Source organism: Neophocaena asiaeorientalis, unplaced genomic scaffold (genome assembly GCF_003031525.2).
Source record: "Neophocaena asiaeorientalis asiaeorientalis breed wild unplaced genomic scaffold, Neophocaena_asiaeorientalis_V1.1 scaffold223, whole genome shotgun sequence".
In the NCBI taxonomy this organism is placed as follows: Eukaryota; Metazoa; Chordata; class Mammalia; order Artiodactyla; family Phocoenidae; genus Neophocaena; species Neophocaena asiaeorientalis.
In genome coordinates, this window is record NW_020175045.1 from 2799135 (window position 1) to 2816447 (window position 17313).

Consider the following 17313-nt stretch of genomic DNA (forward strand, 5'->3'; position numbering starts at 1 on the left):
CCATCAGCTGACCTGCCAGGACAGAGATGGTGTGACTAGCACCACCTGATGCATGTGCTCTCCGGCCCTTTGCAGAACACATCTGCCCTCATCCTCTCCCTGTACCCCCCTGACCCCAGACCCATGGGGAACATGAGTTCCCGCTGCACCCGGCCCACCTCCCGTCTGCCACGGGGCCCTCTGCCAGGGTGCGCAGGGCAGATGGATTCCATACGCCTGGCTGTGTCTCCCAGCGTGTTAGAATCGGATGAAATAACGATCCCTTCCAACCCTGACAGTCTGTGATTCACTCGGAGTTCCAGGATGTCTCTTTATCCTTCGAGGTTTTTACAAGGTTCTCAGAAGCCTGGGAGGCGCCGGCTGCCAGCCCTCTGCCTTCCACCAGGCTCTCTCCCCCTCTCCCGCCCTCTCTCTGCCTGCGGCAGGGAGGGGGTGTCTCCATGCTCCCCTCCCTCCCTTTTGGGGTCACTTTCGGGGGCTCTGAGCTGGCGACTGGCCAAGGGCTGGCCGGTGGTGGCCACGCAACTTAGCTCCCGCGCTGGGACTGTTCCACTGAGTGAATGTCCACCCCTGGCCTCCCTCCCGGGGGATTCGACGATCTGAGTGAAGGGTGCCATTTCTGCTGTTCCCCTGGAAGAGGGAGCTGTGGGCAGAAGTCACAGCTGGGAGGTTGGGTTGTCCAGGAAGGAATCTCGGTGTCCGGGCAGGAGGGAGATGCCCACTCAGCTGGCCCAGCATCCCTTGTGAGAGGCGGGCGGGCCCGGGCCTGGGCCAGCAGCCCGCTGCCCCTCAGCCCAGGGCACTCCCGTGTCTCTGTCTCAGCACCGGGTGGGAGGGATGCCTAGGCCCCTCTCAGCCCTTGCCCTGGGAGGCCCAGGGAGTGACGGCCAAAGAGGCTTGGCCTCTACCTTGACCTCCGAAGCCTCCGACCTGCGCTCCCCCTCCTGGCAGACGCCCGGGGCTGAGCCGTGGGGACAGCAGCTGGGCGGAGCAGAGGCGCTGCCTCCTGAGTTTGCTGACCGCCAGGGCCCTTTTCATCTGTTGGGGTGACTCTTGGTGGCAAAACCCGATGCCAGTGAGCTTTGCGGGGCGGGGGGTTCACTGATGCTCGCGCCTGGCAAGCTGAGGCAGAGCTGACCTGTGCCTAGAAGCACCATGAACTCACTTGGTGCACATTCTGGAAGCTTCGTATTGAGTAACACCGTGTACGTACGGGAAAGCACACGTCAGGAGTGAGTGTCTCTCACCGACCGCACTCGGTCACCAGCGTCCAGACCAGCACAGACCCGAGTCCCCTCCCAGCTCTGCCTTTGGCCCCGACCTCGTCCTGTGGTGTCAGCGGCCACCCTGTGTCTGTCCGCCAGGTCCGGCTGGTCTGTTCCGCTCTGTGTGAGAGGGTTGCCCACGTCGTCCTGCGTGCAGACCTTCGCTCTCACTGACACACGGTCCTCCGTGGGGGATACCCCCCCCTCCCTGTGTGATTTGGGTGCGTTGGGTCACGGTTCTGAGTTCCTGGTCTGGGACGTGCACTCGCTCATCCCAGGGTCCTGCCAAGGGTTTCCTCCAAGTGGGTGCACCCTGCACCCTCGGAGAGCATGGGGTCTGCAGGCCCTGGACCCTCATCTGTTCGGTGTCGACTGGGCATCTCACTGAGGTTTTCACTGTTTCTTTGGTGAGTAATTTGAGCAACTTTTCACGTGTTATTGGCTCTTTGATATCTTCTTTTGTGAAGTGTCCGTTCACATTTTTTTGCCCATTTTAAAAACTGAATTGTCTGACTTTTTCTTGTTTGTTTGTATGGGCTCTTTGTATGTTCTGGATGTGAGTCCTTTGTCAGATTTATGTGTTTCGTGTATCTCCCACTCTGTTGGTTCCGTTTTGACTCTTTTGATAAATAGAAGTTCTTAATTTTTATAAGTCCAGTTTATTTTTTCTTTCACTTGTTTAGCCCGTTTTGAACCTTGTTTAAGAACCTTCGTCTACTCCGGGTCACAAAGACGTCCCTACATTCTCTCCTAAAACCTTTGCGTGTAGATTTGCTGTCACTCAGGAGTGATGTTTGTGTGGTGTGAGGTCAAGGTCAGGGTCATGTGGGCATCCAGTTGACCCTGCAGCACGTACTGGGGAGACCGTCCTTTCCCCATTGGCCCTTAGCACCTGCCTCGGTCACTGCAGGCTTGTAATGTGTGGTGATGCCTCTCCCACAAGGTCGCCACAGCCGCCCTGGGCCCTGGGTTTTGCGTGTGGATTTCAGGCCACTCAGCACCCACTTAATCAAACGCCCCCCCTGATGTCCGGCCCCCTTCACGCTCTGCGGGGCCGACCTGCTCCCCTGTGGCTGGCGGGCTCCTACCAGCCGGGAGGGGGAGAGGTGGGATGTGTCCGCAGACAGCTGAGGGTCTCGTCAACTTGGAAGGGAGCGTAACCCTGACTCCTTAGGTGTGGGTGTGTCCAAAGGGATCAGGGTCACCTTGGTAGCGGGGAGCCTCCACACGGTGTGATGAGAAGGTACTTAACCTCTGGGGTCTTCCTCCCCTAATCCTTGACCCCAGGTAACGGTGAGGAAGGTGTCGGCCACATCCCGACAGCAGGGCATCTTCAGGACGCCCGAGCGGCATCCTCCACACTGAAGGTCACCCAAAACAAAGCCCAGAAAACCACCGGCCCAGAGGAGCCGCGGAAATCGGACAGCTAAAAGTCCCGTGGGGTCCCGCAGGACGCATCTGGGAACAGAAAAGGGCATTTGGAGGAAACTAAGGAGCTGTGAAGGAAGTCGGGAGTTTAGTTAGGATGGCGTCAGTGTTAGCTTTCGAACTGTAACAGATGCACGGCCCTGATGTCACGTGTCAGTAACGGGACCGTGTGAGGCATGTGGGGACTCTGCTTCAGCATCAGTTTTAGTAAGTTGGGTTTTTTTGTTTTTAAATCTTAAAAAACGGGTCCCACTCTTAAAGACCGTGAGACAGGAGGGTCGCCGAGAGGCTGGCAAGAACCCAGAGGCGTTGGGGTGTTTGCCGATGGTGTCTGAAAGCGCCGCACTTTGAAGAGACCTCCCTCCCAGTAGCTGGTACTCGACGAGACTCAGAGAAGGGGGCTCGTGTGCTGAGTTCTGACGATGCTCCGAAGATGGGTTGGGTGGGCGTTCTGTCTTCTCCCCCGTTTAATGGAGGCCACAGCCCAGGGAGGGGGGCTGGGACCCCACAGGCCGGGCTCGGGTTCCCCTTTGCTCTCGCTCCATGAGGGGCTCTGACCTCCTGCCTGTGGTCCCGCAGGGGGACTACGACCAGAGCAGAGCCAAGGTGCTGCACCTGAGCCTGAACCCAGCCAGCGCGGCGCGGCAGCGGCTCCACGAGGACCGGCAGCGGCTGCGTGAGGAGTGCGCGCGGCTGCGGGAGCTGGTCCACGCCCTGGAGGCCGGCGGCGCCGTCCCCCCCGACCTGGAGGCCACCGCGGGGCTGCCCTCATCCAGGGAGGTGGCAGGTAGGCCCCCGTCCGTCCGTCCATCCGTCTGTCCAGCCCCGTGCAGGCAGCTAGGCTGTGGGCATCCCCGGGGCTGTGCGGGAGGCTTGGTGGCGCCGGCCTGCAGAGCGGCAGGTGACACAGGCGCGATGAGGACCCGATGGCTGGAGCCCTGCCGACCCCTGAAACAAGTTAGTATCGTTTAGCAGTTTATACGCATGCCATTAATCGTGAGTAAACCCAGTACTCTGTGGAAGCGGGGGCCATCTTTCACCATCTGAATACATTTCAGGGACCCAGCGAGCCGTCCACAGGGGCCTGTGAGGAACCCAGGAAGCTGCCTTTTCTGTCACGCGGGTCTCGCCTGCTCTGCAGTTCCTACTCAGGGCCACAGCCTCTGACCTCGCAGCTCGTCTCTCCAGGGCAGTGCAGTGACCGCTGAGCCTGTCCCCGGCACGCCGTGGTCACCAGGTCCCGCCCTAGTGCAGAGAGAGGCCAGTCCATCAGTGCCAAGGAGGGAGGGGACCCTCTGGAGGCTCCATTTTCCCAGGGGTCACCCAGTCCGGCCCCATGGGGAGGCTGGGGCCCAGGGGGCGCCTGCGGCCTCTCTGTGCTGTTGGAGGGTGCCCAGCGCTACTGCCCACGGGTGGCTGGGAGGAGGGCTCTGCTCGCTGCCCCTTCAGTGATGTCTGCAGGCATCTGCGTCGAGAGGGCCAGGCTGCTGTTTTCTTGCCATTCGCCACCTGCATTTCTGAGTGGCTTTTCCGCTGGGAAGCCCTTCCCCACTTCCCCTTCCCATGTTTGTCATCTCTTCCTGCGTGCCCACTGCGGTTGGAGTTGGGAAGTGGGTGCAGCCGTCCTCTTGTGTGGAGCAGGGGTCTGTGCGTCGCCCGTTGCCAGGGTCGTAGATGTAGCCCTCCTCTGGCCCATCTGCTTCCACTGTCTACCTTGCGTGGAACCAGCCTTTCTCGAAGTGCCTGAGGTCAGCGGTCACCACCCCGTGAGACCGTGGAGGTGGGAGGCCGCCCTCAGCACCTGGTGCACAGAGGCTCTGCGAGGCCAAGTGCTCAGTCAGCCAGGCCTGAGTTTGAGCCCCAGCTGTGCGCTCCCTACACCACCCGCGCCGAAGCTGCAGGGTCTCGAGTGCCAGGCTGAGCCCTGCCGTCCTGCGGGAGCCACGCTCCATCCCTGCTCCCTGGTGCTGTTCCGTCCTTCTCCGTCTTGTCCCCCTTCCCATGGCATCCTGAGTGCGTCATGGTCCCAGGACCCTCGGCCCAGTGTCCTCTGTGAGATAGGGGGTTCGTGCACCGTCGTGGCTTCAGCTGTGACCCCACGGTGCAGAATCAGTGCGGTTTGCCATCTTCCACCTGAACTCTGCGCCTCTTGGTTTTACAGGATTGCAGCTGCCCTTCAGTTGCTCTCCCGAGGTCGTGTGCTGGGCTTATGGATGGTGAGCACAGACGTGTCGTGTGAAGTGCACGCCCTCCTGCGGACATGCACGCCCATGCCCGTTCACACCTTGCACCGGCCTCTCCCATCTTGTCTTCAGAGGGGGCGGTGGCCTCTGTGCAGGGCTGGCTCTGTGGATCAGAGCATCCAGACACGACCACGACAAGAAACGTGCAGAGGCGTGCCCAGGACAGAGCTCTCTCCCTCCCGCAGGTCGGGGCAGAGACGGTTACTGCCGCAGCGTGAGGCCCGCAGAGCTCAGGACCCCCGCGTGCCCGCCTTGGGGTGCTGCTTTGCTCTCCTGGCCTTTCAGCTGGCGCTCCTACACAAACTCCTCACTTTGCACTTTTCATCGGCAGCAGCCAGACGGAAAGGGTCCTGGCATCCCGGCCTGGAAAGCACAGGCCTTCTGTTCCTGGGCCAGAAACAGAGCCCCCCATGCCGCTCGGACTGGCGGTGTCCGCTGCCCAGGTGCCCCCGTGGCCGTTCTGCGGCCAAACCCCGACTCAGCCGCAAAGACTGCCGTGGGGGTGGAGGGGTGGGGCGGGTGGCCGGCGTCCCGCCCTCCCCGGTGAAAGCCAGGAGAGGCCTCTTACAGGGTCCTCAGCAAGTGGGCGGCCAAGCTGTGGTTTCCAGGCCCGCATTACTGTTTCTCCCCGTGTTCCTTCCAGCCACGGCTCCAGCGCCTCTTCTCGAGCGGCCTGTGTGTCCTTGACAAATTCACAAGCTGAAAATGCAGACGCGGGCACCTCGAGGTGGCTCTTTACTCTCTGAAAGGACTCGTACCGTCTAACGCGACAGATCATTTACCCAGTGAGGTCTGTCACTCCTTCCGACCAGTGGCTCTGTGCTCAGCTCTGGGGACACAGCTGCTCGGAGCCTCACAAGGGCGCCGTGACACGTGCCCACAGACGCTATGGGCTTCCAGGCAGACGGCCAGTTGGACCGTCCTCCTTGAGGCCCCACGGCAAGAGGGACAACGGCGAACCTTTGGGATCCGGACAGTCGGTGGGCGGGTGGTCTAATGGTGAGCAAGCTCAGGGAGACGGAATCTACGCAGCTGCATGCTGACTTACGCCGCAAACCTCCGCAAAGGCCCAGGGCAGCGAGGGGTGCTGGGGGAGGGGCGTGGCCGGCTAAGCTTGCCTGGGGGTGTGCTCAAGGGGCAGGAAGGTTCCCAGACCTTCACCCAACTCTGCGTGGTGGGCCGTGGCCTCTCTCCCAGCAGAAGTGAGAAATGCAAGTCGGCACAGCGGTTTCTTCTCCTGGAGCAGCCGTTCCCAAGGGGTGGTTCCCAGGCGGGCAGCAGGCGCCCCAGGAACATGTGGGCCAGGCAGGTCCTCGGGCGCCGTCTCAGGCCTGCGGGGTGAGAACTCGCGGGGTTCCGGGGCAGCCCACGTCCTCCCCCATGTCTGTGAGCTGCAGCTCCGGAGACGGTGTGGACAGGGCCCATCCAGGACGAGAGCCGGCAGTGGAGCCGAGGGATGAGGCTGGTGGATGCCCAGACGCCCCCGCCCACCCCTTTCGCCCTGTGGAGCCTAACCAGCTCCGGAGGAGACCCGAAAGCACTGACCCCGGAGGCCCCGGCAGGCAGCCGGCCGGACCCTGGGCTGAGCTGATAGGCCAGGAGGACCCACTGCTGGCTGTGACCAGGGAGCCAGAGCAACAAGTAGAAAAGCGCACCTGGAGGGCGCAGGCCGCCAGAGTGCAGGGAACCTCCAAAACACTGCGTCCTCAGAGAGACAAGGATGGACTTCCAACAGCAAAGCACAAGCAAGAGACTGCAAACTTTTTCAAAATGAAAAACAACAAACTTCCGGAAGTTAGAAGCGTCCAAGAGTGAAATGACAATCTAAACAGCAGATTCGTGAGGTAAAATTTAGAAGGTTTATCTGAAAGGTAGAAGAACAAGGCGACGAGCTGGAAAGCAGGAGAAAAAAGCTGAGGAAACGCGAGGAGCCGCCCGGTCCGCGAGGTCCGCCGAGTCGCAGGGCTGCAGGAGCGGCGGGGTCGCAGGTCGCTCCGGCACCGTGTGGCGATGAGGCCGTTTCCGTGTGGGTGGATGAAAGGGCCCCCCCCCAGGGGAAAAGCGGGTCACTTGTCAAAGGCCAGGGATCAGAAGAGCTTCCTTCTCAGCAGCAGCCCTGGTGCTGGAAAGCCGTGGGCACTGCTCCAGATTCCCAGAGAAGCCCGGCGGCAGCCCCGGCCCAGCGCCCGCGCTCCAGCAAGCCTGGAAAAGCTCACCGTGCGCCCCATCTCAGGAGGCTGTCAGAGGACACGCCCAGCAGAGCGAGCAGACCAGCAGTGGAGACAAAGCGCAGAGAGCCCGAGACGCCAGCCTGGGACACACGTGGGGGAGGAGCAAGCCCTGGCTGGAGCGGGTCAGAGGCTCTGGCCCTCTTTCAGGCCAGGGGGTCGTCAGGACGTAACTGGCCCGTGTCTCAGGGGGCATTGTGGCCCAGGCCTTGCCATGCCGCGTGCCCCGTGCCCCTGGGCCCGCTGCCCTGGCTGCACGGAGCCGCCGCCCTGCCCGGGGCACCCATCTCACATCTCCTGTTTACATCTGCTGCCACCACGGGGTTAGGAAGCTCCCACGTGGGTCAGCAAAGAGGTTCGGCTGCATTAGCGATGGGTGCACAGAAAAGTCAGCGAACGGAAGACAGGACAGCGTCGGCTCCGAGGAGGACAGGACGCTGTGCAGGAACCAGCGAGGAATCCTCGTCTGCTACAGCCCAGCTCCAGCAGCACCTGCCATCCTAACGGTCCTGGGTCCTGGGAGGATGATGACGGGAGGAGGGGCATGTGCGAGCCGGCAGGGGGTCAGCCACTTAACACCAAGGTAATCGGAGTCGTTGGCCGGAGGAGGAGAGGACCTACTGGGCGTGACTGGGCTCTAAACCACACACGTGGGAATAAAATTAAAGCGTAAAGCTTAAAACAAAGCCCAGGGCAGTCGTGGGACGGCCTGGTGAGTGCCAGCTCCACAGAGGCTTGGGCCGGTCCTGTGACGGAGACGGGGCAGCAGAGCTGAGAACGGCAGCCTGAGCCTTGTTTAGGAGCTGCGTGGACCCAGTGGGGCCAGGGCGGCAGAGTGGAGGGTGCCCTGTGCTGACACGTCCTGGGCTGGACCCAGCGGGCTGGCAGCCCACCAGAGTGTGGGCGGGAAAGGAGGAGTCATTCGGTCACCCCACTTCCCTCCTCGTGGGACCAAGAGGAGGGTGGCCAGGTCAGCTCTCGGGATCCTCGGGGGAGCGTCCCCGCTGAAGCCACGTGGGCAAGGGAGCCCCACCACCGTGTTCATAGCCTGCAGTCACCCACAGCCTCGCTCCAGGGGGTGTCCAGCTCTTGCAGACACCCTGTGGCCCTCCGTCCGCGCTCTCAGGCCAGCCGCACGCTCCTTCTGTCGGCCAGTGGAGCAGCTGAGGCTCAGGGCGCTGGCCGCTCCTCACAGCCCAGGGTCAGCCCCGCCCCCGGGGAGCCATGAGAGCGGCCAGGTGCCTCGCTGGTGGCGCTGCCATAGCCGAATGGGTGGCTGGCCTGTGGACTGAGCGCGGTGATTAGGTGCTGGCCTCTGTGGAGGCGAGGCCACATGTGTCTATTTCTGCCTTGCCAGGCAGAGGCACAGTTTGGCAAACTCCCTCCCCGGGCCCCCCGCATCTGCCTCGGTACCCAGGGCTCCAGCCGCGGGGCCAGGCTGCCGGGCTCTGAGCTGTGACCTGCTTCCAGCCGTAGAAAGAAATCTCAGTACGTGGAGGCCCCTGGCCTCCAAAGCTGCGTCCTGGGGAGTAGGGCACCAGCCAAGGCCCCGCCCCACGTACACCTCCCGCTTTCCCCTGTGGGCCTCACGGGCCAGCCTGCCCCACCTCTGGACGGGCTCGCCGTCACCACACCAGGAGCCGCTCCGGGCACTGGGGATGGAGGGTGCCCAGCCTCAGGTGACTGCGTTCCGACACACAGGGGATGCTTGTCTCCGGGCGTTCCTGGACCTTTGACAAAGGAGTCGCTGAAGAACCCCTACCAAGGCCCCGCCTGCGGCTGACAGGAGCCTGAAACCTCAGCTCCCAGCATTGGCTGTGCTCCTTGCATGACCCCACACCTTACCCAGCCTGGGCCGGAGAGATTGTTCATTGCGGTTTAATTAGGTAAAGAATTAACATTAAAATAATCTAATCTTGGGCTTCCCTGGTGGCGCAGTGGTTGGGAGTCCGCCTGCCGATGTGGGGGATGTGGGACTGCCTGACTGTGCGGTGCAGCTGATCCCGAGAGGTCCCTGGAGGAGGGACGCCGAGGCCCCTCCCTGGAGCCCGTCCGTTCTGCCCAGTGGGGAGGGCGCTCCTGCAGCAGCTGCGCTGCCTGGGCTTCATCTTGGTTCTGCTGCTCTCTCCAGACGGGGGCTCACCCCCTTCCCGCTTCAGCCGGCGCGAGGGCCAGCTGGGCTCTCCAGATGTGGGGCGTGGCGGGCGGGCTTCTCTGAGTCGCTGCTGTCCCCCGGGCCTCCGTGAGTGCAGGTGTGATGACAGCTGGGGAGATAGCGCGGACTCGCTGAGGCTCCGGAAGCCGTAGCACCTGCTTCCCGAGCCGGCAGCCACGCAGGGGCCAGCTGGGCATCAGCAAGGGAAGAGCCGCGGGAACGAGGCGGCCTCAGAGCAGGCCCTGGGTGTGGGGATTGTGTTTGCAGGGAGGCACAGGGGGCAGGGGGACACCTGGCGGGAGCATGCCGTAGTGGATTGACACTCCCTCGGGAAGGCGTCACGGGGAGCAAGGAGGCCCAGACAGCTGCGGGTCACTGGTGAGGGCACCGAGGCTCCACGTGGGTCAGCGCCCGACACGAGGTGATGGACTCGGGGTTTGCTGTGGCCCCCGGTCTGGCTGCCCGAGGCTTAGAGGTGGCTGTAACGTAGATCCGAGAGCTGTGCTCGGCTCAGGTGCTGGCCTCTGGCCACTTCTAGCCTTTGGGGAGCGGCTGAGAGCCCCCAGCCCGCAGCGAGAGGAGTCCTGCCCTGTGCTTTCCCCAGCTCGTCGTCCTCCGCTGGAGGGACCGCCGCTGAACAGGCGGGAAGACCGGGAAAGTAGGAGGCAGAGGCGAGAATCGGGAGTCGAGCCCCGGCCCGTTCCCGGGTGGGTTACCGGGAGCAGCAGGCTTGCCTGGGTCTCAGGCTTCCTCCCTTCCCTGCCCACCCCAGCAGAACAGCGTTGCCGTCCGCACCCGTCACCTCCCGGCCTTGCAGCGGGTGGTGGGGAGGCCTGCTGGGGTCCTTGAGGCACCGTTGTCTGGCCAGCCCGAGCCGCACGCGCCGGGTGGATCTTAAAAGCACTGCAGAGGCTTCCCACCGGGCTGATGCCGGAACCTGAGCCCACAGGAGCATGGGTCAGATGCAGCCAGACACCGTTAGCAAACCTGAAAACCAAAGACAGGAAGTAACCGTGTGTGTTCCTGTGAGCACTAGTGCGTTTCTTCAGGGCGGGCACCGGGGTGGGGCTCCACGGCGGCACCAGCCCGGGGCCCTTCGTCGTCCTGAGGTGTGTGTAGTGGAGTCCACCCCGTTGTAACTGGCGTTTCCCTGACGGGTGAGATGTGGGGCATCTTTTGTCGCGTGTTAGCCACTCCTGTATCCCCCTGGGTGGGTGGAGTCTCTTCAAGTTTTTACCCATTTTTTGTTGGATTGTTGTCTTTGGCTCGAGTTTGGGGAGTTTCATTTCCTGACAGTGTCTTTCTCAGAGCAAATGTTTTTTAAATTATTTTTGGCTGCGTTGGGTCTTTGTTGCTACACACAGGCTACTCTTCGTTGTGGTGTGCGGGCTTCTCGTTGCTGTGGCTTCTCTTGTTGTGGAGCATGGGCTCTAGGCACAAGGGCTTCAGTAGTTGTGGCCCAATGGCTCAGTAGTTGTGGCTCACGGGCTCTAGAGCGCAGGCTCAGTAGTTGTGGCGTACGGGCTTAGTTGCTCCGCGGCATGTGGGATCTTCCCAGACCGGGGATCAAACCCGTGTCCCCTGCCTTGGCAGGCAGATTCGTAGCCACTGCGCCACCAGGGAAGTCCCTCGAATTTTTTTTAATTTAAGATTTGTTTGGTGGCCAAGACTTCTGAACCACCGGATGTCCCACGTGGACCTGCTAGGGATGTGTATTCTGTGTTTTGATAAGTACATTTAGACATAGTTTACATTTAATATAATTTCTGCATACGTTTGGATTTAGGCCTACCATTTTACGATTAGTTCTGTTTGCCTTCTCTGTATTTTATTCCCATTTCCTCATTTCTATCTATTTTAAGATTATTTGAATATTTTTTAGTATTACATTTTGATTTATCTTAGTTTTTTAATTATGTTTCTAGATGCTTTTTTTTTTTTTTTTGCGGTATGTGGGCCTCTCACTGTTGTGGCCTCTCCCGTTGCGGAGCACAGGCTCCGGACACGCGGGCCCAGCGGCCATGGCTCACGGGCCCAGCCGCTCCGCGGCATGTGGGATCCTCCCGGACGGGGGCACAAGCCCTGCCTGCATCGGCAGGCGGACCCCCAACCACTGTGCCACCAGGGGAGCCCTGGAGACCTTTGGAGGTGACCTCTCTAGGGGTTACAATACGCGTGCCTAACTTCCCACAGTGCACTTATAATTAACATTTTACCACTTGCGGATGATAAGATCTGGAATGTCAGGGTTTTATCACAACACAGGTCTCCCACGCCCCCTCCCCCTGTAGTAATGCTCATTTGTATGTACCCACTGTAAAATGTTATAATTATTGATTTTAATTGTCATTCATGTTTTAAAGAACACATGGGGAAAGAAACAGTTCATGATTTTTATCTAGTCGTTCAGAATTGCTGTCGCTCTTTCTTCATTCCTGAAATAACAAGTTTTCCTCTGGTATCATTTCCTTTTGCTGGAAGAGCTTCCCTGGCATTTCTTTTAGGGCAAGTGTTCTGGAAACATACTCTCGTGGTTCCCCTTTGTCTGACAGCGTCTTCATCTTGCCCTTCCTCTTGGAGGGTATCTGCTGTGTATGGAGTTCTGGGTCAGCAGTTTTCTCTTTTCTCTGCCTCTGGCCTCCATGGTTTTTGATTAGAATCTGTAATCGTTCAGATCACTTCCTTTCTGTGTGAAAAAGAGAGCTTGACGGAAGCATGCCTTAAGTCGGACGGTAGGTGTGGGTGATGGTGACACATGGGCCCCCAGCTGGGGGTCAGCGTGTGGTGTGACGGACGCGACGGACATCACGGGTCGGGGTTGGACAGGATTCTGCAGCCCAGTGTCGGGCAGTGCCACTTCCGGGGAGACCGAGGACGTCTCGTAGCCGCTCTCCCCACCCTGCCCCAGGCGCCTGAGGGTCCCAGCGTCTCTGTCACCTGGGGTCGGTGCCCGTTGGCTGGGTTCTTCCCAGCAGGTCTGCGTTCTCCTGGTTTTTCATATGTTGCTTGGTTTTGAATTGTGTCCTGGACATTTTGAACATTTTCAGGTCTTTGTGAAGTTCTGGAGAACGTACATCCTGTGGGTCTGGGTTTCAGCAGGCATCTGCCGGGTGGGCCAGTCAGCAGCTCCCGCCGCCTTCCAAGGGCTATGCTTCTACTGTCAGTTCAGTTTCAGAGCCGTTGCTGTGCTCCTCTCAGCCGTTGGGTCCTGGGCAGTGGTCTGGCCCACGGTCCAGGCCTCACGGCCCTTCAGGGTCAGACCCCCACACGCCCAGCTCAGAGGTGCCTTTTGGGGTCCGCGTGGCACAGTGGAACGTGGAATTCCCTCTCCCTCAGCTCCAACGTTCCCCGGTTCCCTAGGGTCCCCTTCACAGGCCCCTGGCCAGACGTTCAGGCCTTCACGTCCCTGCCCCGCCAGGCCCTACCCACAGCCGCGGCAGTGTCCACGGCCACCGCCAGTGGGGGACAGAGAGGAGGAGGGCAGTGGGGACTCCCCCCTCTCCTGGGGCCACAGCCCTGCGCATAGAGAGAGGGTCCTCCCTCGGGGGTCTTGGCACCTGTCCGGCCACAGCTGCGCCTCCGCAAGATGACCTGGTGCCGGGACAGGACAGGTCGAGCACAGCCAGGAGAGCAGCCTCCTCCCACTTCCTTCTCGGGCCAGAAAGCAGGGCTTCTCCCCACTCTCTCTGCATCCAGACCAAGTGGAACCAGGGTCCAAACAACGACCGCCACCACCTCAGGACACTCAAAACTATAAAACTCACCCAATATGCAGTAGATATTCTGAATGGTCCTGTAACTATTGAGCAAATCGAATCCATAATCACAAAGCTTTCAAAAAACCAGCCTTCACTGGTGAACTCTACCTAACAGTTAAAGAAGAATTAACACCAGTTTATACAGTCTCTTCCAGAAAATTGAATAGAGAGCACTTTTCAGCTCCTTTTATGAAGCCAATATTACTCTAATTTCAAAATCAATGACAAGACAAAGAACAAAACCTACAGGGATTTATTTGTTTGTTCCAGGAATGCAGGGCTGATTCAGCCTTCAAGTGTCAGTTGATATAATCCACCAGGTCAGCAGGATCAGATCACTTAGTGGAGTGAAAGCATTTGACAAAATTCAATACTGATAAAAACCCAGCAAACTGGGAAAAGAGGGGAAGTTCCTCAACCAGATGCAGCTCGTCCACAAACCCTCCCTCTGACATCACACTTACCGTCAGAGTCAGAGCTTTTCTCCTAAGGTCGGAAATAAGGCAGAGATGTCCACTCTCACCACCCTGATTAGATGTACTGCAAGTCCCAGACAGAGCAGTAAGGAAAGGAAGGGCCTGCAAAGCTTTTCCTCTTTGCAGATGCCATGTTTGTCTACATAGAAAATCCCAAGAAGTTAACAAAAGAAAACTAACGAAGTGAGTTCAGCATTGATTTTTGTGTATTGATCTTGTGTCCTGCAACCTTGCTGAACTCACTTTATATATGATATGTGTGTGTATAATACGTATATGATATATACTAGCAGTGAACATGCGGAAACTGAAATCTAAGACATCGCACCATTCCTGTTCACTCTCCCCAAAACGAAATTCCTAGGTATAATTCTAACAAAACACGTAAAAGAGCTAGAGACTGAAAACGACAGAGCATTGATTAAGAAGTCAAAGGATTTCTAAATAAATGGAGAGACACACCACGTTCACGGGTGAGGGATGCGCCATCGTGAAGCCGTCCTTTCTGCCCAAGCTGGTCAGCACTGCAGTTAATACAGGAAAGTTGGCTCTGGGTCGGCCGTGCTCCGGATTCTGCTGCTTCTTCAGTCCGCCTGTACTTCTGTGTCTCTGGGTCAGCGATCGGCTGTCCCCTGCTTCCCTCCAGGTGGATCAGTGCCTTTGTGAAAGGCCGGGTGGATTTCCTTTCTTCATCCTTCCCAGACCTGGAGCCTGTGACTCTGTAGCAGGATCACTCATAGTCACCAAAAGCTGTAAAGCACGCAGATGTGCTTGAACCGGTGAACAGATCACCCGCCTGGTGCAGCCTCCCGCCCCGCTACTCAGCATTGAAATAGCCAATGACCAACGTGCTGGTCTCTGTAAACGGTCTGCGAGAAGCCCCGAGGTCCCAGGGTGCGGGGCTCTGCGGGCAGACTGCTGGACGGGGAAGGGAGAAAGTCAGAGGCAGACCACTGGGCCGGGGGGCTGGGCTGGGGGGTGCCAGTGGCAGAGAAATGCTCGGGGGGCTGGGCTGTTACACACGTCGACGCCTGGGTTAAACCTTGCAGAATGTCTACCCCAAGTGTCAGGGTTATGCATGTTTTAAATCTTTTAATATAAAGGGCACCTCACTTAATTACTAATAAGGAAAACTATTTTATTTCCTCTTTCCTGAAAGGTCTCGTCACGATCAGAGCTCCTTTACCTCCTTTTTTATGCAGTTTGCAGAGAAGCTTAACTTCTCTTTCTTCTTGGCGATGATTTTGTATAGAAACTTTTAACTTATTTTGGAATCTCATCTATTCCATTTAAGCTTAGAAAGTTCTTTAGCGATTTGATAAATAGTTCTATTTTCTTCTGTGATTTTTATTTTTGGCTATGTTTTACATTTAAAAATCTAATCTACTTGGAACTTATTTTGGTATGTGGTGTATGGTCAAGATTTAAATTGATTTTGTCCCCAGGTCAGTAAACAGTTGCCGTAGTGCCATTTATCAGATAATCGTTCCTTGCCCTGTAGGTTTGTAATGTGTCCCTCTCTGTTTCCATGGTTTCTGTTTTTTTATTCCATTTTTCTGTTCCATATTTTTAGTAATTATAAGTGAAATTATGTTTGAGTATCTGGTGTAGAACATGGCATTTCCCCTATTTTCCCCTCATTTAGATTTTCTTACCTGTTTGTTATTCTAAATGAATTTCAGAAGTGCTTTGTCAAGTTCAAGAAAAAGCTGTGAGGATTTGGTTTTTCTTGACATTGCATTAAAAGTATAAATTACTTTGGTAGGCGAATTTTCAGCTTCGTCGCATTCTGTGTCTCTGGGTAGGCGAGGGGAGCGTCAGGCCTGTGGAACAAAGAGGGGCCCGAGGCAGGGCCCCCTTCTCGGCCAGGGGTCGGGGTGCTCCGAGCCCCTCTGCTGGCACCAGTCCCACTCCGGCCACCGTCCGCTGCTGAACTGGGTCTGGAAACATGGGATCCAGGCCTCCCTCCTCCACCAGGTGGGCCTGTGAGTCTCCCTGGTGCTCTGGGTGCTGTTCTCCCCGCCCTGGGTCCCAAGCCCCTCCACCCTCCTCCCGCTCTCAGGGTTCTCCCGTGGTCGCCTCTGCGTTGCTTCCCGTACACAGCCATGTGCGGCAGGGGGAGTGGGGAAAGAGCCTTCGCCCTCTGCCTGGTGTAGACAGAACCCCTCATGTCTCCTTTGAACAAGGTCCCCGTGACCCTGCCCTTCAGCCCGGGCTTGGGGTCCTGGGTCCAGATCTCCCCCGACTCCTGCATCCAAGATCGCTCTGCCCCAACCCTGCTTCCCACCTGCCAGACGGCTCACGACCCCGTGTCCCCGTGGGGAGGTTGGCCACCTGTCAGCAGCAGGGCGGGCCTCGGTGCCAGGGTGAGGAGAGAGCAGTGCGGGGGCCTCGGGTGCACACCCCTCTGACGCTGGGCGCTGCTCTGCGGGGCTGTGGTCCAGCTGTATGCCCGCCTCACCCAGCGCCGGCCCTAAGGTATTGATGGGTGGACAGACAGATAGATGGGCACAATGTGAGGGAGGCTCCCAGCCCCTGGGGTAGTTGGAACCCTTAGCTTCATGAATTTCTTTTTGTTCATTTAAGTGAATTTTTAGTCCCAGAGGAAAGGACCTCTTGAGCCGGTGAGGGAGGAGCTGCCGTCCTGGCAGCTGTCCTGGCTTCGCAGGTCCCGAGTCTCGGCTGGTGAGAGGCAGAACCGGCCACGCTCGCTCCCGGAACACCCGCTGCAGGCCCCGCTGTGTGACCGGGGCCAGCGTCTGCCCCCACTCAGCCCCCTCGGCTCTGAGCTGAGGCTGGTCACCCTTCTAGGCCATCGTGACTGCATCCCCGGAGCACAGAGCCCACGGGGAGCGGTGATGACGGTGACAGCTGCCATCCTCCAGCCCCATCGGCCCGGCCGAGCAGGAGCCTGTCAGGCAGAATCTCCTCTGTCTGGAGAGACAGGAATGGCCCGAGAGTCCTTGGCCCGGCAGCTGCCCCGACTCAGTCACAGAAGGTGACTGGCGGCTCAGGCTAAAGCGTCCACTTCGGAGACGGGACCTGAGCCCCAGAGAAGACCGTGGAAGCCGAGGATGGACGTTGCCAGGTGGCCCGGGCGGCGGAGGTCTTGGACCGCCTGGGCAGGGCACGTCCCTCCTCAGTGCCGCGGGCCCGCGAGCCAGAGGGGAGAGGGTCTGCACAGACTCCCCCGAGCGTGGCCAGGGGCGGGTCGCTGTCCTCACTGGCTGGGTCAGAGCGGGGGCGCGTCGGCCTGAGGGAGTGCCACCGCGGCTTCGAGTGCCTGGAGCTGCTGCGCGGTTGGCACCGTCCGCGCTGTGTCTCCTGCAGAGCCCGAGACGCCCCAGGGCAGGTGGGGGGCCGTGTTCGGGACCAGCCTCGAGGCCACGCCGATGTCCTCAGAGCCCCTGTAGCCCCGGAGAGGAAATGAGAGGGGAAGGTGAGCCCGGGTCAGCCCGCTGGTGTGGGTGCGAGGCCGGGGCGCCAGGGCGAGCCCCCTCCTCGGCTGCTTCCAGACAGTGCGCTTTGTTGCAAACCGGTTGGCATTTTAATCACTGTGTCCCTGGCCATTCCCTCTTCACACTGTTTGTTTATTCTCTGGTGTCAGGTAATAAAGGGCAGCACCATCAATTAGGCGTTTAATTGGAGTTGTAAAGAAGCCGTGTAATTTAATCTCCGGGTTTGCAGGCAGTCAGCAGAGGAAGGGGCGGGGGCGGGGGCGGGGGCGGACCCCCCCCCCACCCAGCCCTCCTCTCCACCT

General features: G+C 59.0%; 1 protein-coding gene across 4 annotated transcripts in view; it reads left to right on the forward strand.

Annotated features, from left to right (window-relative positions):
• Positions 1–17313, forward strand: part of MAD1L1 (mitotic arrest deficient 1 like 1) — a 314409-nt gene that overhangs the window by 248343 nt on the left and 48753 nt on the right. For all 4 annotated transcript variants that reach the window (XM_024763473.1, XM_024763472.1, XM_024763475.1 and 1 more), the window contains one exon: positions 3273–3480. In XM_024763473.1, the coding sequence (XP_024619241.1) occupies positions 3273–3480 (208 nt within the window). The remainder of the gene's footprint in view (positions 1–3272; positions 3481–17313) is intronic.